This window comes from Strix aluco, chromosome 2, assembly GCF_031877795.1.
Source record: "Strix aluco isolate bStrAlu1 chromosome 2, bStrAlu1.hap1, whole genome shotgun sequence".
Lineage (NCBI taxonomy): Eukaryota > Metazoa > Chordata > Aves > Strigiformes > Strigidae > Strix > Strix aluco.
The window spans coordinates 55882903-55908212 of record NC_133932.1 but is presented as its reverse complement, the minus strand read 5'-3'; the positions used below and the strand labels follow the sequence as shown (position 1 = coordinate 55908212).

Here is a 25310-nt window from a genome sequence, read left to right as displayed (position 1 = left end):
CCCAAGCGCTCCCCTCCCAAGTCGTTCACCATCCCATGCGTTCAGGCTGTCAGAGCTGAGGAAAGCCATTACCCATGTCACCACCTCAGCCAATGTGACAGATTTGTTATTATTTTGTGAACCTGATAATCTAGGTGATAGATCATGAAAGATAACAGACATAGGCATTGTAGCACTGTATCTCTATGGGTAAACAGTTCCTTTTATTACATCCCTGTGAGCACATCTACAGCCTGAGGTGGATGATCTACAAGTGACCAAAGTCTTAAACCATGACGAGAGCATGTTAATAAGCCTCTAGATTGACAGCATGCATAGCAAATAAAGATTTTCTTCATAATCCCATTAACTGACAGATTTTCAGTTTAGCTGATAACTGATAACTACGCAGACCTGGGCATCTCAGTACAACAATGTCCCCCAAATTGCTTTCGTTTCTAGGCAGAGGTGCTCTGTGTTGTACATGCTGGGAAGAGAGGGCAAGACTTTGATCATCGTATCTCCCAGCTTTTCTTCCTCCAGCCCATGAGGACAACTCCTTGCTAAGGGAACCTGTACTCTCAACCACATAACTTTCCTGCTTCAGAAAGAGGGCAGCCTTGAATTAGCTTTGACCCACACCTCTGAGAAGAGGAACCTCATAGCAAGTAGCAAAGGCTTTTCCACGGCCTCCCTTGCTTCTGCAGAAAAAGCAACACCCTGGCAGTATGGAAGCCCTCAAAAGCTGAGAGCTGCTACACACTGTAACAGCCCAGCTTGATTTACACCTCTTAAGAAGTTACCACCCAAATCAATCACGTCAGTTCACAACAGTATGATAAAGTAATAATAATTATTTCTGAAAAAAATAAGTATTTTGACAATGCATCAGAATTTGGCTTTGCTAACTCAGATACTCCGTAGCAAACGCATTTAGGAATGAGTAAAAAAATGGTTGTTATTTTTCCATAACTTGTGTTAGGAGGTTTGCATTTTCAAATTTAGGTGGCAGAAGCTGGGTCTGCTCATCAGTGAGCTTTAAAAGTACAGTTGATGCTCCTCTCCTTATTTTGGTCTACCTGGTTTTACTAATAGAATTCCCAGTGAGTGAGTGTAAACAGCAGCTTCTCCTAACAGAGATGGATAGATATGTAACCACCGAGGCAGCACACACAGTAGTGGGAGCTATGGAAATTCTTTCACTTCGAGACTGTGTGTGCGCATAGTCCGGACATCTCGCCCCCGCAGCACAGGCAAGGTGGCAGCGAGGAACCCGCTGCTGAGCAGTGCTGCACGGGGAACAGCAGAAAGGCAAAACAGGATGAAAGACTTGTCAGACCCGTGAATGTAAATAGGCACTGCTGTAAAGAAGTAACAGCCCCTACACAAGTGCTTGTTGTTACACTAAATGCTAAATACACCTCCTTGTAAAACTGCACGTAACTATCAATATGCCTGGCCATGTCAATCATATAAACGCTTAGAAACAAAGGCCAGGCCTCACTGAAAACTCTCCAATGTCTTTGGGTTAAGAAACACTGCAGCCCTTTGAGCTGCAAGGTTGGACTTGCATTTAACAGGGATATCATATATCAAAGAGAACTTCTTCCTTTAAAGAGCTGAGTGTCTTTCTTCGAAAGCTACCAGAACTTCTTTCCATTTTTTTTTTGGCAGTTTCACATCACCAAAAGTTATCATATGCAGACATTAGGCAACAGAGATAACACTCCATAATAACTCTCCATATACTGGACCACGTCCTAGATAACAAAACGCACTGCAACTGGTCCAAATAGGGCGGCATCTGTCAAAAGTTTCACTCTCGGGCCATGACCACAGCTGATTCAACAAATTCAAAACCAACTCCTTTTAGCAGAGCATCAATTATTCGATAACAAAAGTCAACATATCTCAGTCACCCCTTATCTGCAGCTAACTCTTTACACTCATGTAAGGCTACAGCTTACTCATTGACTTGCCAGCTTTCACATGCTACATAAGAGCTTCTTCCAGCGGCTCCAGCGATACAGTGCCATGCTCTGGCATCCCACACTGCATTCCCACGTACCAGGCAATCTCCAGACATCTCCATAGGAGCCCCCATGCAGGAGGGTGGCCACAGCATGACCCCAGTGCTGTCAAGGGGGTGCTTCTTCATATGATGTGATCAACGGATGCTCAAGGGAGTCCTCGGGGAAGGCACATCCTCCTTGCAGCAGCCTCACAGAATCACAGAATCATCTAGGTTGGAAAAGACCTTGAAGATCATCTAGTCCAACCATTAACTAAACATTGACAGTTCCCAACTACACCATATCCCTCAGAGCTATGTCAACTCTACTCTTAAGCACCTCCAGGGATGGGGACTCCACCACCTCCCTGGGCAGCCCATTCCAACACCTAACAACCCGTTCTGTAAAGAAATGCTTCCTAATATCCAGTCTAAACCTTCCCTGGTGCAACTTGAGGCCATTCCCTCTTGTCCTATCGCTTATTACTTGGTTAAAGAGACTCATCCCCAGTTCACGGCACAACCTCTCCACTAGCCACAAGATAAGGAGCCCACTGCACGAAATCTCACTCCTTAGGTAAGGGAGCCAGTTAGGAAGGGGTCATACTCACCAGCGTCTGTCTGGGAGAAGCCATCCACAGTCTGCAGAGCACCCCCTCCACGCCTCTCTGAGCCTTCTCAGACTGTCAGCGTTTGCACTGACACCTTGAGCATGGCCTCCCTGACTGCTCACTCAGCTCCCTCCCTCTCCTGTCTGTTGAGAGTTTAACATCTCTCTTTGATGTTAGGCTCAGCCTTGGACAGGGTAGCCTGCACGGAGCCAGTCAGGAGATGTCTCTCCCAGTTGATGCTGTTATGTTCACTGCTATGGAGCTGGGTCCTACAGCCTGCACATACTCTCACTGCTTTTGGGGGGTTTTTTCGTTTTTTTTAAATGTAACAACCTTTTTACCCTTCAGTTTAAATCTGTGCATTTAGGGATACATTAACACTAAACTACAGCATGGAAACCCAGTCACGCCTACAGTTTTATAAATCTCTCCACAGGAATCACATGAACTTGTTAACTGAGTAAAATCAGTACAAACTAAATTGGATTTTCCTTCTATCTTATAAAATGCAGTGGTGCCTCAGGTGACCTCATGCACCTACCTTATGGAAAGACAAATACAAACATACACTTCAAAACACTGGAGAAAAAAGCCATCTTATCATAACAAGGTGAATCCAAGCCAGGTCAGCTTCCCTTTCAAAGACACAGATTTTTGCTCACTAAATTTAAGGGACAATTCTGCATATGGAGCCTCCTTATCATTAACAGCTAAGCACCCATTTTCATTGAAGAACCATAGAGAACCATTTGCTGGAAAACACAGACCCATTCTGTTCAGTTTCCCAGATGATAGTTTTCTATCTTTAAAAATGCTGACGATGAAGACAGGAGTGCTGCTTTTTGACAATGAAGTACTACCATCAATTGCATAAACTGGGTTTCAGTTCAACTCCTTTGGTCTCTAATTCCATCAGTATGAAGGCAGAAAAATCTTTGGTTTAGTGCTACTTTAAAAATACTTCATAGTAGACGTTTTTAGCCATTTAGCAAAAATTCACTTTCAAGACAACTGTGAATAACTTCTCATTTTTGATCTGAGGAAGAAAAAAGTAGAGTGAGAATACTGCTTGTCCTTTATGTTTCATAGGACAAAAATGCATGTGCAATATTCATGCAATTAAACTGGATAAGATCTCTCTGAATATCCTCATATATTTCTGTCTCAGTATTCCTACATTTTTTACTGATGCCAGTAATGACAGGTTAGTCTGATGAACTGCAAGTAACTTCCTTTTGCTTTCAGATTACACCAACATTTCTTCAGGTGAGAAACTTTAGTTCACCTAAATAAAAGTCTGAAGTGGTTGGCTAAATGAGACACTAAAATACTCCAATCACTCAGTAAATCTCAAAGTTTAGTTGTTCAGACCATTTACAAATGTGTGCTGCATGCCTAGAGCTGTTGTCACCATTAGCACATATCAGCCAAGTGCCCAAGAATCAGAAGCCCAAGAATCGTATCAAAAAGCAACAGCATGCCCGATTTTGGAAAAAATCAAGTAAATATCTGCATGTTCTCCCATGCCAAAGCATAATCCACAGTATTAAGTGCGAGGCTTATCTGAAACATAGTTAAATACAGCTGAGGGGAGATATCATTACCTTCAAAGGTATGGGAGATTTGCATACTGTGTTTGTAATCACTCCCTGACCATTACATTATCTCAACAACTTCTTGCCTGTTTCAAAACAATGTAAGCATAAAAATGTTAGCATTTTCTGTTACATATAGTTCTTCATGTCACAGGTGCCCTTATGTGTTTCCTAGGAAATCAAGTATCTTCCTTTCACCTACACATTAATTCGGTGTCACTGAAAGATTTCCATTTTGTGTGATTTAAAGAGCAGAAACAATGCACATCAAGTACAAGATGTTCTGCTGGTGTCCCTCTACTAATGCAGCGCTATATGCTAGTCATGGGAAGCTGGACAAGGGCAGTCAGATGCAGTGGAAGGGATGAGAGACAGTCTGGAAGAAGTCGAGACTGAACTGAAGAAAAATAACTTTGAGTAGCTGAATCAATGAATTTGACATGAAAACAAGGAGGGACATGGGCAGCAGTTGGAATAGCACAGAGAATCAAGGGTGCAACATGCTTCTTAAGATGAGAGAGATGAAAGCAGGCTTGTATCACTATGGGGAAGACAGTGAGATGTAAAGGAGAATCTTGCAGCAGGGTGACCCTGAGCGAGCCTGAAGGAGTGAGTGTAAAAGATTTGGAGATGGGGTTGTGTCACTGGGGCAACTGAATGAGTTAAGAGGAAAAAAAAAACCCAACCAAAAAACAAAGAGCTTTCTGAACGACTGGGGAAGGATACAGGAGGAGAGGGTTGTAGGAGGAAGAGAATAACAGACAGGACGCTATGGGGAAGAAGACATTCATGTCATATTTCAAACGTTGCAAATTTCTCTTGGAATAAATACTGGTCACTAACACAGGGATATCTAAACAGAGAGCTTTCTGTCAGTCTTCTCTTTCCTTCAAATACTTCAGTTATCTCTCTCATCTCACACGAATACACAAAATGCCTTACTGAATGGCAAGAAGGTAGCAACTAGTCCTCTACTGTGTTTAAAAATGCATAAAATTGGTAGCAAATGTTTATTACTTTCTCATCCGTGCAAAAAAATGTGCATGCTTCATGCACTGCTTCTCAGCAACTCAAGAGCAGTGAACTTATTCCAGTTAAATACCTCAGTGTCATTCACTTGAAAACTGTCTCTTAGTTCAGTCATAATTTTTAATAAGTACACAGTGTATAATTGTCATGAATTGTATCAAAGATAACTTCTTTACACAGGATTCAAACCTACAAAGCCGGGAGCTCTGGTTATGGCTTGTTAATGCTCAAAATACTAGCAAGGACATCTGTAACATAAATCTTACTTCTAAAGAGGTAGGTAAACATGTCTGGTTCATGAGAACAGGGCTTTAAAACTGGTGTAAAAATTGCAAAACCTTATATTTAAGATTCCATAATTGTTCATATTTATGTTTCATTTTATAAAGACGCTTAATGGATTAATAGCTACTCTTTAATTAAAATCAGTAACCTTGACTCAGAATTAATTAATTCTGATCTTACATAGAGAGCCCAAGGGGCAGGCAAAGTGCTTATATAACTGACCTAAGCCTAAGACTTCCAGCGAGATTTCAAAAAACAGAGTATTAGCCAAACTGTCTTCCCCTGAAATTCAGATGTAAAGTGCCCCCAGATTTCACTAGTAAAACTGAAACCACCATTAGATTTAAATATGTAACCTTAAATTGGTGAGTGAAAGCTCAGGTTAAGATACATTTTTGTATCATTCCTCTAGTATGTTAGCAGCCAGCTGGGTCCTAAAAAATTCTGAGGGTTAATTCTCTCCCTGGACAGCAGCTACCGGAGCACATCTATGCCAGGGCTGGTTCTGCAACACTGGAGTGGGGAGGGCCAGCAAAATTCCCGTCCTGCCACAAGTCTGCATCATCTTTCATTTGCTCTATAATACATCATTATTCCTACAATAAAAAAAAAAATAACTCCATGGTAACCAAAGAGAGTTTAAAAAACTTTGCAAAAAGTAATCGTGGTGGGGAGGAAGGCAGACGATAAGAAAGGAAGCTATGAGATGAAGAAGGCTCAGCCCTGTGACATCCACATCTAACAAAATTTCTTCAGGCAGAATGCATTTGTCCCTTGAAAAGTATACTTTTCAGAGATGCTTGAATCCTTGCTTTCCGGTATGTAAATAATTTCTTCTCTGCTGTCTCCATAAAGATCATGCAGTCTCGCAAATGCGGCTGAGCTGGGCAAACGAAGAGCCATTTCTCAGCTGAACTCATAAATTACTTATTGTTTTAATATACTGGAAAATTGGCAGGAAGCGGGGGAAGGTACGCCAGTTACACAAGACTTTATACCATCACTTATCCTTGCCTTCCATTAAAAAAACGTTAGTTGCTGTAGCAACTGTCAAACCACACTCTGGTTCCTCTTCCTCCAAGATACAGAACTTCTCCAAAACACTCACATAAACGCAGTCCTCCCCCATCTGAAGGACAGGTTTCTGGCATTTTCGCGTTGTTTAAAAAGAAAGAGGCTCTCCAAGGGGCTGACAAATCCTTTGCAGGACTTTTGCTCTGAGGTACGCTTCTGTAGAGACAGTTACCTGAAATCCTTAAAATCCTTTTTTTTCTTCCCTGCCTTTACCTCTTCTTTCTTTTTTCCCTCTTCCTGTTTTCCCTTCTTTCTCTGCATTATAGAGAACATTAACTCCATGCAGCTTATTTCATCACTACATCTCCCAGCATTAAGCAAAATGCCTACAGATCTGTCAGATGTCACTCCCTCTCTCATTCCTTCCCTCACAGGAAAGGCACATGCAACGGGGACATCACATAACACACGTTGCAACATCTCTAGGTCACAAAAGGCAAAGTCAAAGACAGGTCTCCTATCCAACACTTAAAGAGACAACCCCTCTCCGCAACCATCGCTTCTCAGTCATTTCTGCTCTGTCACCAAGGAGAACAAGACTCCTTTGAACTGGCTGAAATTCTCCTCCATCAGACAGATTTGAATAGGCTACCAAAAAAAAGAAAGAGAGGAAACCATTAGCATAAAGAGACCCCTTGAGAAAGCTCTGTCAGAAACAGTACAAATCACATACTACTGAAGAAAATCTCATGAGAAAGTGAAAATCTATTCCTCCCCTTTGTGCAGCATGCCAATATTAATGATAAGCAAAGATCCCTGGGAAGCTCTTACATGCTCAAGGACACTGCTTGGGGCAGGATGTTTGTACAGTAAAAGAGAGGTCCTATCCACCTTCTTATATCCCTCAACCTCCAGCAGCTCCATTCCATTTCTAACCAGAATTTGATGCTTATAATATTTTCATGCCAAAATGTTTTTGGTTTTAGAAACTAACTATTAACGCAAACAAATCTGTTCTCATACTTAATGGAATGATCATTTTTAGTTGCTGTCTAGAAAAGAGAGCATCGTAGTATTTCACAGATTGTATTCAGGAATATATACAAATTCTACTCTTCCAAAACAATTTCAGACTTGGATATACTTACGTTTTCCTATCATAGTAGTTTTATCATAATTTTCCTGTGAAGTGTCTTGCAAACTGGGGGATTAATGGTTCCACATAAAATCATTTTTGGTTCTTCTAAAAAGATCCGACCTACCCAGTCAGTTCCCCTTGCAGTTCATTTTTTCAGTGCCATAAGCATCACTTTTGTTCCTTTCCACCAACTACTTGTTTCCTCTGACAGTGTAAAAATGAACCGAAAAGGTATAGTGTACTTATTCTGCCTACAGTAGTAGAAAGCACTTAGGCAACTATGGGAGGAGGGGTTAGCATGTGTGTCCATACAAAATTAATTGCAAAGTAATATGCACAAGCATACCCTGAAAACAGCTTTCTGTGAGCGTTTACAGTGGAAACAGCTGCATACTGGCCCAGCTACATAGCATAAACAAGGTCACTTGACTCTTGGGAGCAGTGACACAAAACCACCAGTTTGAACTGCAAACATTGAACCAATCTGTTCCCCAAGTTTACAGCAATGACTCCCTGCAATTAAGTGAGGAGCGCTGAGGGATGTTGTTACTCACTCCCAGCTCTGCCCACTAAGAACAGCAGTTGAAAGCAGGTATTGGTGGCTGATCCTATCAGAAATCCCAAACCAGCTGACATTTTTTGCTCCACTTAAGAGATTGTTGGGCTGTTCTCATACCCTGGTTCTTATGGTCTGTCTCTTTTGCATCTCGTGTCTGAGCTGACACTCTAAGCAGCTTTGTTTTCCTGTGCTCAGTCTTCCTTTCACACTTCTACTGATACTCTCTTTCACCACATCCCTTATTTCTACTGTACCCCATAATTTATCCAGACCCATGCACTTGTATGACAAAGCCTAGGCTGCTATTCTAATGAACACTCCTGAAGTAAGTGCAAGATACCATTTGCTTTTTACTACCACTTAGCATCTGTAGATCTTCTGCACGGAATGAAGAAACACATGGCAGGCAGCAGCTCAAGGCCACCTTGCGACATTTTGAATGTCAGACTTAGGGCTGAAACAAAGAACTGCAAAGCTATAAACACGGGCTGCTGGAATTTGCACTAAGGCTCCTAAAACAGAACTGTGAGAATTACATCCAAAAAAGGTGCGATAGAATAGGGCCTCATTAACTGTAGTGTGCTTAACTATAAAGCAAAGCAAAGCAATTCCATCCCGTTAATTCACCAGCTAAGATCAGTCAGGAGTCTTGCCAGGTATCTTCATCCTAAACATGAAAAATATCCATGTTGTTACAAAGCCATACACAGACACGCTTTCACAGATGTGGGTGGACTGGATTGAGAAGTTACTGACCCTAGAAATTCGTTACCACTTTACAGCTGGCAAATCATAGTTGAGCTAGCCATTATTTAACATCTATGCTGCTTTCTTCAGTTGATTCAAGTCACCTCATTGACCTACATTAAAAGACAAAGGAAAGCATTCACGCTACACGTTATGATGTGTTGTCTACAACAGCCATAAAGCATGGGTCATACAGCTGGAGGCAGGTATTAAACTCCTCCAGCAGAATGTGCAAACATGTACCTTCTGTGCTAGAATGATATATGGGCTGATAAGCGCCTGGATCCCTTCCGCCTTTGTATTCACCTTCCATCTTCATTTGTCTGTGACTCATCTTGAATGTGTTTGTGAGAAATGACTTTCAGAGTGCTGCTCACTGACTACTTGCACATATTTTCAAGTTTCAGCTCTGGGAGAAGCTTACGTGCACTGTACGCTCACAAGAGACACAACCACAAATTGCAAATTATGCATGCTACATAGACAGAGGCAGTCCCTCATAATTTGCCTAAACCAAGGATTACAGGAAGATGTGTTTCCTTGCCACAGCCAGGGGAAAGGTCTTTGCTTATCAGTGTTCAGCACCTCCTGCTGGTTATTATGCCTTCACCTCAAGAGTGGGATATTGTATACATGTGAGCATTTCAGTGTTACTTAAGCTGCCCTGAGTAACAATTCTTGCAGTGGTTTATACCTCTAGCTCACACCTAGACAGCACAGAATGCACTTGGGACTCCAGCACATTCTAAGGAAAAAAAAAAAAAAAAAAAAGAAAAACAGTGACACATAGCTAGTATTACAGCCATTTTCACTTTTTTCTTAATTATCCCTATACAAAATTGCCAAAATTACACAAACCTCTTCAAATATAGCATTTTAAATGTGATAGCCAGCTGACAGGACCAGCCATTGAGCAAAAAGCTACTTAATATTCCCTTAAATACTTTCTCTATTATCTACAGCTTTATGTTTCATGTTACACTACAAGTTGTACCATCCATTTTTGCTGTTCCAATAGTATCTTCTGTTGTAAACTTATCTCACTTTCAGTACCACACCTATTTAATCTGAATTCTTTTCTGTTAGAATAATGATAACATACAACAAGTAGCTTTGCTTCATCAAAAACTACAGCATTTTACTAAAAGTTACTGTAAAGGGACACATGTTCAAGCCAAGTTTTACCCACATATAAACAAAGTGACACTTTAAAAACAGAATTTATAAAATGTGGAAAAGGAACTATCTAACTTGGCTAAGAGGTAGATTTTAAAATACTTCTCTTTAATGTTTTTTATAACTTCAGATTTTTAATTTGCAAGACATTATCTTAGTCTGCCTGTAAATAATGAAATGAACCTGTTCTTTGTAACAAGCAAATACATGATAACATTTTCTTCTCAGTTCTGCTTTAGCTACAAACCAAAAAGGGTCTCTTATCCCACATATGCCACTCCTGGAGCTGATTACTAGAAACTCAGCTCCCTTTGGATGAAAAAAAAACGGACTTAGGGAGAGAGAAAGAAGTTCATGCCCATTTCCTGAGACAGGAAGCTTGAATGCATATGGTCTGATAGAAGGAGTAAAAAAAAACCCTCAAATGTTTGAACCTAGTAGCTTGGCTACTTCTGAATATGCACCAGGATACAGCAAGTTCCTCCTCCCAAAAAAAGCATGATGAGTCATATACTATAGCATGAGCCCTTAGGTTATTCTTTTGTTTTTTTTTTTTTTTAAGTTTCTGAACAAAAAGTTTTATAGCATTAAAGAGGAGTAAGCAGCTTCAGGATAGGGCAAGGAAATGTAAGAAAGCTTAAACCAGGAAGGATTTTTCCGTATGACCACCTGTGATGGTACCAAAAAAGCAAAGCAAGTCAATGTCTTGAGAATGATTTTTTTTCTTTCATTCTTTGGATTTTCATTCTCTCCATTCACATGAGGATCTATTGCTCTGTAAAGGTGATGCACTGCAATTGCACAAATAGCTTCTACTCCGTCTCCTTCAGAGGCAGCTTATAAAAAAAGAAAAAAACCAAAACCAACTCCCCCCAGCTTGAAAATTTTTATAGTAGAGAATACCATTTCAAACCAAAGACAGCATTTTTGTAGTTGCAAGCAGAGTAGCATGCATATGAAGTCTGACAGACATCCTTTTGCAGATATCAACTACCCTTAGAATATTGAAGAATTTATCAGGAACTTCCAGAATTTAAAAAATAAAGTAGAGTAGAGTAGAGTAGAGTAGAGTAGAGTAGAGTAGAGTAGAGTAGAGTAAATCCTGTATTTCAACAAAGTGCAGTACAATCACATTTTAATAAAATCAACATATGATGGAGGAAAGCACTATGAGACTGGAAGATCTTGAATATTTATTGAAGAATTGAAGAACAATAATGGTGAAATAAGTCAATTCTTTCTCTTTAGAGGAAGGAACCCAGCTCCGAGCTATAGTTAGGATGTAACTATAATATCAGTTCCCAAAATACCAGTCTTAATCAACAGGGAATTTCTTCAGTCAAATTTAATTTGGTACTGTGAGAAGACAGAAGGCTGACTATAGCTTCTATTACATCATGGCATATATGTATGGATTTGCTCATGTTTGTAACTGTACATAAGAGCAGGGAAGCTCAAGCTACAATAGCCTGGATGCAGTCTGCCCAAACACTTGTCTGGATTACTTGCCCTCTTCTTTTCCTGCCACTCTGTCTTCTGGAGGCTTCACAGTCCCTTCCCAGCCACACGGCTGGAAGGCACCTGTTACATGACAAAGTACCAGCTCCCTCCCCATCGAGTCTGTAGCGCACATCAGCTCAGGTAAGTGCACTGGAGCATCCGTGACCACTGGGTCACAAAGTAAGGGCTGCCTCAGCATCCATCCCATCCTACAGCTAGGCATGTTCCTGTCCCATGACCAAGATGTCGGTGTCCCCCACTGAATCACTAGGTATTTACCCACGGAGAAATGCCAACACTTTGTTACTGTGATGGAAATGGATGCAATGGAAAACTCCATAATAAGTCTTGGAAAAGACAAAAGATCAGGCACAACTAAGTTAGAGAGCCTGAATCTGGTGGTAAGTAGCTTGACAGTTACAAGGAGAAAGGGCAGAGAGGACAGCAGGCTTGGAAGAGAAGGAGGAGGAGGAATGGTCTTAGAGACATTTCTGAACTAGGTTTGACTCACAACACATTCCACTAAAAGTAAAATACAGCTTATAAAAAAGGGAAAATATCTCACTATCTTTTACAGAACTTGGCTATCAGATGTTACTCAGTAATTAACACTGCTACTTGGCTACCTGAATGCAGAATTTGACCAGTGGAGAAAATATCCAGGTGAGCAATGTGGGCAATTACAAATGAACGACTTACAAGCAATCTTGAGATATTCAAGTATGATTAGCATTTGTTGAACATGAAAGGAAAAAGGAAGGTGAAACAGCATCATCACTATACCAACATATAATTAATATCAAGCTGTGATGTCACTTGTGATGTCAAGATGTGGACTCCTATTCACATGTGCACTAAAAAAATGTAACATATTCTGCGTTTTGTCCACTGAGTTTTATTCCAGCGTTCAGAGAGGAAATGACTTCATCAAATGCTCTTTAACTAAGCATGATTCCAGCAGTCTTAAATTCACTGTGAAACTAGATATGATACATAAGTCCTGCCTTTCCTTAAAAGTGAACCTCAGAAGAAATATATTGTAAATAAAATTCAATAGAAACTTACCAGTCAGATGCGTGTATATTGCCCTATCTTGCCAGCACATGCACACAGATAAGCACCAGAGCATCAGAAAAATAGCTGCTTGTGAGAAATGAGCAACAAGCTTATGTCCAGAAATAGTTATTTTAATAACAAGCAAAACTGCTATTTCAGTTGCTTGTCTGTAACCAAGTCACCCTGAACTGACACTGAATTAACTCACAGTGAACATGATATTTACAAAAATTAGGTTTTGTTAAATTATGTCTGCATATACATATATTGTAGCATGTTATATAAAATACATCTGCAAATGTTTGAAGGAGTAATATTTTTCCGGTCATTCCCTGTTTCCTTTTGGACTCTTAGCTGGTGCTGGCATTTACTGCTCTTCCATGCTTCATGTGCTATTAAAGTTATATATTTGAATTACTACTATGGATCAGGTCATTGCAAGTGGGTTGTCCAGATGCTTAGCAATAATGGTAGTAGTAATAACAGTCTCTGCTGCAAGGAATTTGGACATTGAATTACTCGAGCGTGTCCAAAAAAGAGCAATGAAGCTGGTGAAGGGTCTGGAGGACAGCTCTTATGAGGAGCGGCTGAGGGAACTGGGGTTGTTTAGTCTGGAGAAGAGGAGGCTGAGGGGAGACCTCATCGCCCTCTACAGCTACCTGAAAGGAGGTTGCAGAGAGCTGGGGATGAGTCTCTTTAACCAAGTAATAAGCGACAGGACAAGAGGGAATGGCCTCAAGTGGCGCCAGGGAAGGTTAAGACTAGATATGAGGAAGCATTTCTTTACAGAATGGGTTGTTGGGTGTTGGAATGGGCTGTCCAGGGCAGTGGTGGAGTCGCCATCCCTGGAGGTGTTTAAGAGTCGGGTTGACATAGCACTGAGGGATATGGTGTAGTTGGGAACTGTCAGTGTTAGGTTAATGGTTGGACTAGGTGATTCTGTGAATAAAATTTTAGAGCATTTTTCACATCTGGATGAAGACATGCCATGAGCTTCTATGCAAAACACACTAATCTCAGAAGCCTCAAAGCAGGCAAGTTCAGAGCCACACTAGCCTAGCATTATACTTGAGCTAAATTTCCTGTCTGAACATGACCAAATCTGTCAGAAATACCAGCAAAGACAGCAGAGCAGAGTCTGGTCTGTCTGTAAACACCCCACCAGAGTCGGAACAAGAAAAGCAGCAGCAGCTGGACACAGCTGAGCAGATGGGAGAGCAGAGGAAAAGAGTAAGGCTGTACCAGCCAGTATGACAGGCAAAGCTCAGGGGGTAAAGAAAGTGTTTTACTTATCGTGTCCCCAGCCAACACCATCTACCATTGCTTCCCTGTTCTGTTCAGAACTAGATGATTACTGTCTCTTTAGTTAGATTTTCCATGCTAACACAAAATCAGCTCCAAGAGGTTTCTGAGTACCCAGAAAGCAGCAATCCACAGCTACTTCCAAGCCCAGTTAGCTCCGATGAAGCAACTCCGTTTAATGAAAAGCTGTAATGGTCTCAGATTACAACAGGGTGACATTTCTGAGAAGGATCCGCTCTTTTACTGTATCAGATTGTCTAAAAAGCTATTGTATTTCATAACCAACCTTTCATAGCACTGAACGTATGAACACATATATACTTTCACATAACAAATCTAGAACGCTCCTAAATTATTCTCTGGGGAGAGAAGAAAAAAAAAACAAACACCAAAACAGAAGAAAGAAAAGAAAGAGAAAAAGTAAACAGTAGGGAAAAGGCATCTTCAGAAGAAAGAGAAGCAGGAACAAAATTTTCAGTGGTAACAGGAAAGAGCAGCCAAGAGGGAAATGGTGGGAAGAGCAGCAGCATCCTTCCAGCCATGTTTCAGAGCCAGTGGGCAGATACACTGATGCCTACTGAGATATCTACCTGTCCCACCATCTGTCTCTGACATGAAGGGTCTCACCTAAAGGGTCAGGAAGACAATAAAGCAAACAAGGTATGCCCATAGGAGAAATAATCAATCATTGGAATAATCAATAATTTCGATAATCAATAATCAGAAATATGAACTTTAACTCGACTGCACAGTTGCGTTTTATCTTTGTGTCCCTGTATCAAGTTTTAAAGTTAAATTGGGGGGAGGGATTTCACCTTAATACAAATCGTCATATAAAAGATTACTTTGGTAGTCAGCCTGATTAAACTACATGCAAGTCAGTTTTATAAATGCATAGCTCTTGAAGAGATGTGCTTTTACAACAGATCTATAAACATGCTTTGTAAAACATTTATGTGGGCTCAGCATGTGGGCAAATTCACAAACAGACTTGCTAACTCCCTTCTTTCCTGATGACCAATAACCAGAAGAGGAAAAAGAAGAGGAGATTCTTTTTAGAAGAATAGTCTAGACAGTTCAAAAATAGCCCCTGTGCCCTTGCCAGGTGCAAGGGAAACTGGAAAAGTAGGAACTGTGGTGCTTACTAAAACCAGGGTGTTGTTTTGACTGTTTTTCATCCACCCTCAACCTTCTGGATTTCAGCAAGGAGATTCATACCCATGCAGCTCCCAAAGAAGGCCACCTCATCCCAAGGCTTAACTGAGAAATCCTGTTGACAGGCTTCCAGGTGGCCTTCATACAGTGCAAAATCCCAAACTTTAAGACTATTTGCAATGCAAAGTGGCAAGCGGTTTCAGAAGCCAAGACGTCTTCAGGGCTTTAGCTCACCCTTCCTCCCTTGTTTGTTCCAATAAAAAATTCTTTTTGCTTCTTTGCTTGCTTATGACACACGCTTGACCTGGAGAAGGAGTTAAAGGTAGCAAGAGAAATTGCATTCCTGCTTTCCTGTCTTCACTTTTCAGAGAAAATGGGAAAGAAGAGTTGTTTATCCTTTCAAGTCAATGTGCATGTTCTGTGCACTTAGGATGACATTCTGTCAGTGGAGACATGTGGAGTTAGATAACATCAATTTATGTTAAATAATCTTAAAATAGAAATGCATACAGTGTTGGTTTTAGACATACTAGATAGTGCTTTCACATAGTCTGGTTTTGCATTTTTGGTTGGGATTTTTTTTCAGTGCGTGGGAGATATATTATCTCATGTTTTAATGGATGTGGTAATTTTCTCTATGGCCAAGTTTACGGATGCTTGCAGGTTCTTTTCCCACATTTGGGGACTCAAGATACTGGGTGAGCAGGAATCTGTAAAACCCTACTCCGCCAGTGAGCCCTCACAAACCTGAAGTGATAGAAACTAGAGAGAGCACAGGGAGAGCAAGGGCCACTGAAGGAAGATTTATCATGCAATGATCTGGGACGCTAAATACTCTAGTTCTCTAAGCAGAATGCTAACGCTGCATACACTCTGTATCATATAATAAAGTAAGGCTGTGGCCATCAGATCCTATTATAGCTAGACCAATTCGAATTTATAATTTTGAATTATAAATTACTACATGCTTAACACCACTAAACATCAAGTTTGTAAAAACTAACTCCACTCTGCTCTTACTAGCAGCTATAAATATGACATTAGAAAGTTAGCACTGTGAAGAGTCAAAGATTAATTGCTTCTTATCTTCTCTTCCCAAAGTTTTAAGTTATGATAATGTAAATATGAAGACAGATCTGCAAGTCAAAACTGCTAAAGTTATCAAGCTGCCAAAGCCTGAACTGCCGTAACCTGGATCTACTTGATGCTTCTCCTGTCATAGCCAGCATGCTGTTCAACTGCTCCTCTCCTAGCCTTCCAGCATGTTGTAAATTTGGCAAGTAGCTAAATAGTGAACAAAAGACACTATACAGAAGACAAAAAGAGATTATGCTTGAAGACACCAGTGCGACTAGAAATAGAGAAAGTGAGCCTAAATTTAACAGGGTAGGTTTTTGGCTTAGTTTGTGACTACTTTCCACTCCCCCACCCCCACCCCCCACCCCTTAAATTGATGGCATACATCAGCTATAACTTCTTCCCCAGGGCACACCATCACAGCCACTGTCAATCTCTGGCCTTAATTTCCCACAGCATACATGCAAGTCTCTAAACTCAAAAGCATTACAAGTGGGAAATGCTGGATGGAGTCCAGGTATGATGATACAAACTACAATTAAATTCTTGGCAATTTAACAAGCGACAACAACTACCTAAACACATTAAGAAATACCTTACAATACACATGCATTGAGGGACATTGTCTAAAAACTTTATAAACACCCACTTTCTTGTAATTAATACTCTCCAAAGAGCTACTGTTAATGGTTCCTATAAAGCACTGCACATACAAACCAGATAAAATAAAATGCTCCAGTCAAAACTGATTTCCTCCTCACCCCCCTTAGAAGTAACCATGCATACACTGCTGAGCTGTTGATAGATTTTGCAACACTGCTGGGAAGGTAAGAAAAGAACAGTACACTCAGAGAATCTTCCTCTTTTTACTACACCCATTTTAAGAGTGTAAGGAAATAAGAGTGCCTATAGATATATTTGCTTAATTCAAAGAAGCTAGTGTTTTACTCTGTGTGATGAAATTCAAGCAAGCAGCAAAAGGAAACAATAGGAAATTACTGAACTGGAAAAAGTATTCCTGTTTCTCAGAAGAATATCTAACTTTATTTAAAAATTACAGCTGTCTGAATTTCACTCTAACAAGCACAAAAAGTTACCTTAACGCAAGATTTACCCTTTAAAAAAAAATAAGCAAATGTGGCTTATTGGCCCAATACCTCTATTTGCTTGGCCTAGTGAGTGGAAATAACTATTATTTTCTAAACTGACAATAAACTAGGCATGGAACTTCATTTGTAAACTGTAAATCATCTCAATTGATTGAATCCTAACTTTCACCTAAGGTATTTAAGGTATCACCTAACTTTCACCACTGTATTTATTTAAATTGTTACATCATATAAGGAAACTCAATTCAACAGAATTTTCACAAAGCAGGCTTATAGAAATAACCTGAGGTAATAAACCAGGGTAATGCTGAAGAGACTAAAGAAAACCTTTCCAAGTCAATAAGATTTTACACCAGACTTGCAAACTATCCCACAAGCACCAGACTTCCTTTAAAAGCTGGTATTCGTCATCCAAATCTTAGCCTGCAGAGAAACGTTGTATGTAAAATTAAACATTCTGGTATCACACCGACAAAGAAATCAAGAGAAAAAATGTTTTGACCCAGCAATCTTCCCCATGATCCTGATCAGTTATTTATTCAGCCAAGCACATAATCTAATCAACCCCAATACTACTGCTGCAGTTTTTTTGCTAGTTACCAGAGAAACTGCAGTTTGGCACCTAGTACACAGGTTTCAGAGATCAAAATTCCATGATGAGTATTACTGCTCAAAGAAAAGAAATCACGATTTGCAACCACGTTCAACTCCACTGTCTTCCCACCAGGTGTCTGACTGCAGCAATTCAGCTGTGATGATGTCTTTCAGACCTGAGGTTTGCAGCAAGATGAAGCAGCCCCCTCCCACCATACAGTGCTCAGAATGGCACTTCAAAGCCTGAGAGAAGCTTCTGATAATTTCTAGTTTACCAGATCCAGACATCTCTGGCAATTCAGCATCAAAACCAAAAAGCAGATGAGGTATTGAAGTGCTCTGTTCCTTTAACAGGAATAGTGGGAATGAAGATGAATACTGATCATATGCACGGTTCCTTGCATTTCTAGGTTTTCATGTCAGTACTTCACTTCAGGTTTTGTATTTTTGCAGTCAGATGTGAGAGTTCCCGAAGCATTGCTCACTTCTAAAATGCATGAATTGGCTTCCCTGGAAATAGGACTCAGCTGGAAAAGAGCAAGAGTCATAAAAGTAAAAACTGCACCAGGGAATAAGAGAAAGAAATCTACCTCTTGGTCATTCCTTCCCATCATCCGCGCCTTATCCATAGTCCACTGTCCACATCCCTTTACAGAATCACAAGCACTCTGGCCACCCTGACACTGCATTATCCCATAGTTATGAAGCAGTTTAGTTTTACATACAGTCAGCCTAGAGTGGTGGAAGACACATGTTATCCAAAAGCCTAGACATTTCCAGAAAAACTTTGCTAACAGCCAGTCATCACTCTCTGAGAAGGATGTACTAATTAGAACATGAGTACATTTTTGCAACTTCCTTAAAACATCATGTCAAGAGCTCCGTGAGTTTTCATGAGGAATAAAACTTCTTCCTGCTTTTTTCAACAAGAGCTTTAAATCTAGCATTGCCTTCAGGTAAGGTTTTCTACAGCCAAGGGCATAACGTTTCCTCACATTGTTACTGATGTTCTGAGTGCAGCATTTGCCATGGAAATATAATAGGAACTCACAGATTACATTATCCAAATTAGGTCCTTTTTTCTCCCACACTTGTTCGGACACTATCCCAATTAAGACCTAACACACGGTTTACTGTTCATGCCCACTTGGAACTACAGTAACAACAGCAGATTTGTATGTAAGTAAATGCATCACAATTCTATACCGTCACAGCTTTTGGCTGACACTTTGCCATTTTGCAGTGAACTCTGAACTGCATTGAAGCTCCTGGTTTTTAAGCCCAACCCATGATTACATGGAAATCTCCATTTCACATTTTACTTTGCCTTTTAAAGCAGCGTTTGAGTCCTCAGAGCTGTGTAGAGAAGTTTGGAAATATGCAAATGTTTAGAAAACAAAAATCAAAAGAACCAACAAGTACATATTTCTCAAATCTACCTCAATCCATCTCATGATTTCTGGGTGCTCCAGACTGGACAGCCCAGCTGCAGAGGAAGGAATTTTACAGAAATTTAAAACAAAAGAGATATGACAAGCTATGAGAAGGATGTAAATACATGCATAACTTCCTCTCTGTCAAAGTGTGGACTGTGCTTACACTCGTTTGCAGAAATCTGATTTAAAAGGCAGCTGGAAAGTAAGACTTTTCTAGGGATCATTAGTTGTGGAATTAATTCACTGTTGGTTTGGTCATTTGTGAATCTTGTGGGTATGCTCCCAAGCACTGAGGGAGGAAGCAAGGGAAGGACTTCTGTTATTTACAGTGTTTGAATGGGAAAGTTCCAGTGTACTACATCTGAAAATGGATATTTACACATTGGATGAGTTTTGCCTTGAAAATTAAATTACGTAGAAGCGTAAGAAAGCACAGATTGTGTATCTTTTAACATACAAGCAGAAATACACATCACTAGAGTATTGATACTTAAAAAACAAAAACAACATCCACAAGAAATTACACATTTCATTATCAGACTATGGTTCTACATACATTTATGTCCAAACATGTCCTTATTGATGTCACACTAAATAGGGCATAGCCATTCAGGAAAAAAAGTTACAGGTCACTGCAATACTAGAATCTATAGCCTGCTTCACCGAGTTCAGATTATTTTTACTAAAGTGAAAATAAAGTACAGGAAACTGAGATTATCTCAGTGCTTTACAGACCATTTAAAAAAGAAACAAAGAACAAAGGGAAGGAGAGTTAAATCCTGTCTCTCTGGTTCCACACCCTTTTATACCTGCTAAGCACTGCTGACTGCAGGACCTTCAGATCAGTCTATGATGTTTCACTGTTTCATTAAGGTGCAACCTGTGAACTGCCATCTGTCATAGCTGCATTTGAGGAAAATACATCCTTAACTCTTGCTGTCAAAACCCCAACCAACCTAACAACGCATATACGTACATGAAATAAATAACCATTCAATATTCTCTGAATGAGCTACTGTTTCAAGGCTGAGCATTGCAGTCCATAGTCAACTTCACTTCAAATTTAGCTTAGTGTACAGATTGCACTGTTAAAATGTTATGATCTCTTCTACCTTTTTGAGAGGATGGGTGAATTCTCTTTGAATAATACGTCTTACACAAACGTGGTGCTCAACTTCTTTGAAGTCCATGGTGAGGTTCTTTCCACAAAGCACCTAAAAGTAAAGTCACTGTGGATAACAAGTTGCACTAAATATAGATGTAACATGAAGAATGTCACTACATAACAAGTAAATTTTAATAAACATACACTTTGAAGGGGTGGTGCCATGTTCTTCCAGCCTACCCTCTATTCCACAGGATTCTACATCTTCCTCTCAGATATATAAAAACAAAGCAGCCTGAAAAAAATCTCTAGTTATTTGCAAAGTAGATTCACTGAGGAGTTATTATGGATTGACCCTAGCACCACTTTTCCTTCTGACATTCTGTAGTCTACTGTATTTAATCACAATCAATATTTATATTGCATAACTTTGATACAGATCAGATAGCATGTCACAGCTCTGGCATTTTACTTAGTGTATGCTGTTTCCATTTGTTCTTAGGATAACAATTCAGTCATCAATGTAATATTAAATAAGATTTTAAGACAGCAGATGGCATCACTTAGTTATTTTTAACTGTTGTATGCTGTCCATTTACTCTACAGCATAATCCATTTTTGAAGATTGGTAAATGGAGCTCTATGGACAGCATAGAAAAGTGACATTTCAAAAAATAAAAAATAAGATATTACCGTTTTACCTATCTGGTTGCCTTGATCTGTACTGCATTTCATACAGGCATCTTAAAAGAGCTCACAGCTTCCCACGGTGGTGGCTGCTCTTCTTTGATTCACCAGATACCTCCGAGCCTGTAAGTGAGCATCCTAAAAGTCACCAGCTGAAGGCATTCATATCTTCACCAGATCAGCAAGAGCAATGGCTGGCTTTCAGAAACCTGGCAGATGTGACTGCAGCTTAGTGGGAATTTATAGACTCTTTTTCCTCATCTGTTCCCACTGGGATCACTACTAGAGCTACATTACACCGGCAGGCACAAAATCACAAAATATTTCAAACCATTGTTAGAGGAGTTACCCATTCAACAAATCAGGGTTGACAGAAATGGTTAATACTAGAAAGGCTCTTCATGCCCATGCAGCATCACATGGGAAATAACAGCCAGGATTAAAACAGACCTGGCTCTAAACTTTGCGAGTAGCTGCAAAACAAAACCTGCTATTCAATCTTCCTTTTATAATTTCTTTCTATATGTTCCTTATATAATACATAGGATGATGTGAAAAAAGGCAGAACTATAAGTTTCCTTTGTGTATTGAGATGATATATAGATTTGAAAAGGTAAACCATAAAAACAAAGGTGTCTGCACACAGGCTCAAACTGCTGTACAGAAAATGGGAATTCAGAGAAGGCAATGTATCGAGTCATTTTTCTGATCCTTTTTCAGAAGAATAACAAAACCATTATGTTCTACTCAGGGTATTTAGAAAGTGGCTGTCACAGTAGTTTGTAGGTGTTACAGTAAGAGTTCATGATCAAAAGGTGTATTTTTCCATGTGCCAGGGATCTTGAGCTTAAGATGCCATCGGGGAGCAGCTGGGTGGATGTCCTTTAGCAGGCTGTGTGGCAAGATTTGTAAAGTCAAAGATGGTAGCCCATGGTGCAAACCTAGTCCAGAGGTGGCCCTATGCTGGCTGATCCCTGCTAAGTGCCATCGCTAACTGTCCCCTCATGACACACATACTATTCCACAGAGCGCAATGGAGAGCAACGGGAGGGTCACTTCAAACGTTGCGTGACAGATGTGTGGGAAATGGGATAAAGGCCACACGGAAAAGAGAAGAAATAAGCCAGAGTACAGGAGAAACACTCTCCTCCTGGCCCACACATACACAGATCTGCTTTTCTTTACCCACTCCTAAGTTTTTCTATGGTCTTGCCTTTTTAAAAACTATTCAGAAAGCCACATTGTATGTACTGTCTGAACGCAGAGATGGCAGCCTTACAGAACATTTAACAATTCTTTGCAGGGTTGCTAACAGTTTATCCTTGCTTGATGGGTAAGTGCAAATACCCACCAGCATGCATGCTTAGTATTTAGTGTGCATTTAATAGCAGCCAGGAGCTCAACCTGAACACCATCTGTCTGTAGTAGGAGATTTTAAATGAAAAATGAATTATGAAAACCAACAGGGTAAAGGGATTTGTGAAGAAGTTATGGATTTCTTCAGAAAAGAAAAAAATACTACAGAGAATACTGAAAACAAACATTAGATTCTTTTCATTTTATATCTTTGTAAAGACCTGTTTTCTCCCCGTGTTCAGATCAGCACGTCACCAGTGCACTACCAAAGCATTCATCCTCTTTCTGCTCTCAGCCTAGGGCAGAAATAAGCTTTTTCAGCCACTCAGAGCATGTCATTATACTTCTGAAAAGCAAACAGAGTCCCAAGAGCTGTGAGGAACAGAGGAGGAAAGGGAAGGAGTCAATCCCTGATACAATAAATTATAGAACCACTCTCAAAACTTTTTTCTTTTTATGGAAGTCACCTTCTGAAGTGTTGGCACTGTGTGCTTTAGACAATACTTTTTTTTTTTCCCAAGGTTAATTTTTTTTTCCCAACCTGCTAGCAATACAAATTGAATGTCATTTTTTTTCTCCATAATAGAATGAATTAGACACATAAATCCAACAACAATGTGAACCCAAACCAGCAGCACCATTACTAATGTCATGATAATTGGCATTTATACTCATTGTGGCCATATGCTTTCTGCTGAGTCAGTTTTGAAATACATACTAGTCCAAAAGGTATTAGAAGATACAAGACTAAGTTCCTAGAGGTCACCAAATAATCAGTAATGTTATCTATAGTGAATATCACTACCATAATGACAAAAATTATATGATACAAGTTGCCTACAGTAGCAGAGGTTAGTCTCAAATGATCTTACCCTGTCCTATCTTACAACTGCTGCTTAACAGAACAGATGATGCAGACACAGAAGTTAAAAACCATAAGGCACTAACTAAGGAGGTCTGTACTTAGGGTCAAAAGTGATATGGGGTAGACTTCAAATTTCAGGTGAAGCATATACATTTAAATATCAGATCATATTTTAACATTACTTAGAAGTCTAAAATTACACATAGAGGTCTAGCAGGGCTTTCTAAAACAGAATCAAGTTAGTTGCGTAAGCCCTATTACAATCAGTAGCTATTAACTGAGCAGTCTGTTTAAAGACTGTAAAATGCTACTGAGAGACTTCTAATACATTTATGTGCCTAGGCATTTTCAAGTATCTGGCCTCTAGGTACATATGAACTGGAACCCTTTAAATTTCCTCAATAATGAAGCCATTCTGGCCCATTCGATGACTCTTGTGGAAACTGAATCTCATAATCAAACTATATATTATATTCTTTATGAAGAGACACACATACATAAACAGAGAAGAAACATGTTCTAAAACCACATGGAAAGTTCTGTAGACATGCCTACATTATCTCACATTCAGCTACAGCAAGCTTCAGAGCTAACCTATGTACATAAAGCATTATATTCTCCACAGCTTACTGCTGGCAGGGATAAACAGGTCTCCAGAGCTCCACTAGTTCCTACAATGAACCCCTACAGGATTCACCTCATGATTTGCCTTCCTGCACCTTCAGAATTATTTCCTTCCCTTCTTCTGGACTAGTCTTCCCAGCTAAATTCTGAATTTAAATAAACAGTGAGAATAGATGGTTTCTCAAGCGAGTAACAATCTACTTACACTTTTATCCCAATCTCAGCTGTCCTAGTTGGTTTGCAGACATGCCAACAGATGGGCTATCTCTTCACTGCCTTTAATAGGGTGCAACTCTGAAAACCTGAAAAATTACCTCCTTCTTTCTGTCTTTTGCAGCGCTTTTAAAGTGGTGGTGGGAGGAGCAGAAACTCTCCCTATCTCGTCATGTGAGAAAAAGTTAAAATTTCCATTGAAGTGACTCACCGACATTAATCATATATACACCAGATTGAAAAGCACTCAGAACATGAAGCTTGAATCCCATCCTCGGTTAAGCAAATAAGAAGCAAATTGCGCAGTACTATCATATTATTTTCACTGTCATATCTGTACAATCTTGCACAATGGAGCTGATGAATATAAATTTATTGTTTTCTAGCACTGAACTCTTATACAGAAGTGCTGCTGAATCTTTTGGAAGAACAAACAGCCGAGTAATGTGCAACTTCCTTTAGTCTGAAGTGAATAAGTATCAGTGCAAAGATTTTTGTATATAAGACATTCACTTCACTTACCGCCTGCTTTATGCATTAGAATAAATATCCTTATTTCTTAATCAAGCAGATGCACATCAGAATCTTCAGTAACCAAATTACACTCCTGTTTGAGATACTGCATCTTCTGTTTGCTTCTCACTGGGAATACTGTGAGGTTTTTTTCAATAATACTAAATCCAAGCACAAAAATCCAAAGAGTGCTGTTTAGATTCAAGACTACAGATAAATGTTGGGGGTGAGAGGGGTTGAATAAAAAGAGAAAAATAAGAAAAAATCCTACCAGCTCTAAAATGTAGCTTGAAGAAGAGAGGATTTGTCTTCTTATTTAAAAAAAGACAACAAAGTCACATTTGGAGATATATACATCCTGCTGAATCTGCAAGGCAGGGAATTTTCCCATTCACACTATGTATGCAATGCTGCTCTATGTTCTCCATAAAGTGGACTCAGGCTTTTTGCCTTTCTTGTGTTTTTAACTTTGCCTCCCACAGAACTATACTCAGAATTACATATGAAGAATAATCTATTAGCCATAAAAACAGCAGCATAATTATAAAAAGTGAACTACACTCCTCCTATTTTT

The 25310-nt window shown here is 39.8% G+C and overlaps 1 protein-coding gene across 4 annotated transcripts in view; it reads right to left on the bottom strand.

Annotated features, from left to right (window-relative positions):
• ARHGAP6 (Rho GTPase activating protein 6) overlaps positions 1-25310 on the bottom strand; it is a 331846-nt gene that overhangs the window by 101402 nt on the left and 205134 nt on the right. Inside the window, exons 1-2 of one of the 4 annotated variants that reach the window (XM_074814835.1) lie at positions 21172-21249; positions 20486-20587 (exon numbers count right to left, since the gene is read on the bottom strand). The exons of the other annotated variants lie outside the window; for them this stretch is intronic. Of the exons in view, the coding sequence (XP_074670936.1) occupies positions 20486-20587; positions 21172-21213 (144 nt within the window). The 5' untranslated portion in view covers positions 21214-21249. Of the gene's footprint in view, positions 1-20485; positions 20588-21171; positions 21250-25310 lie in introns of those variants that run through there. 4 annotated transcript variants of the gene reach the window in all.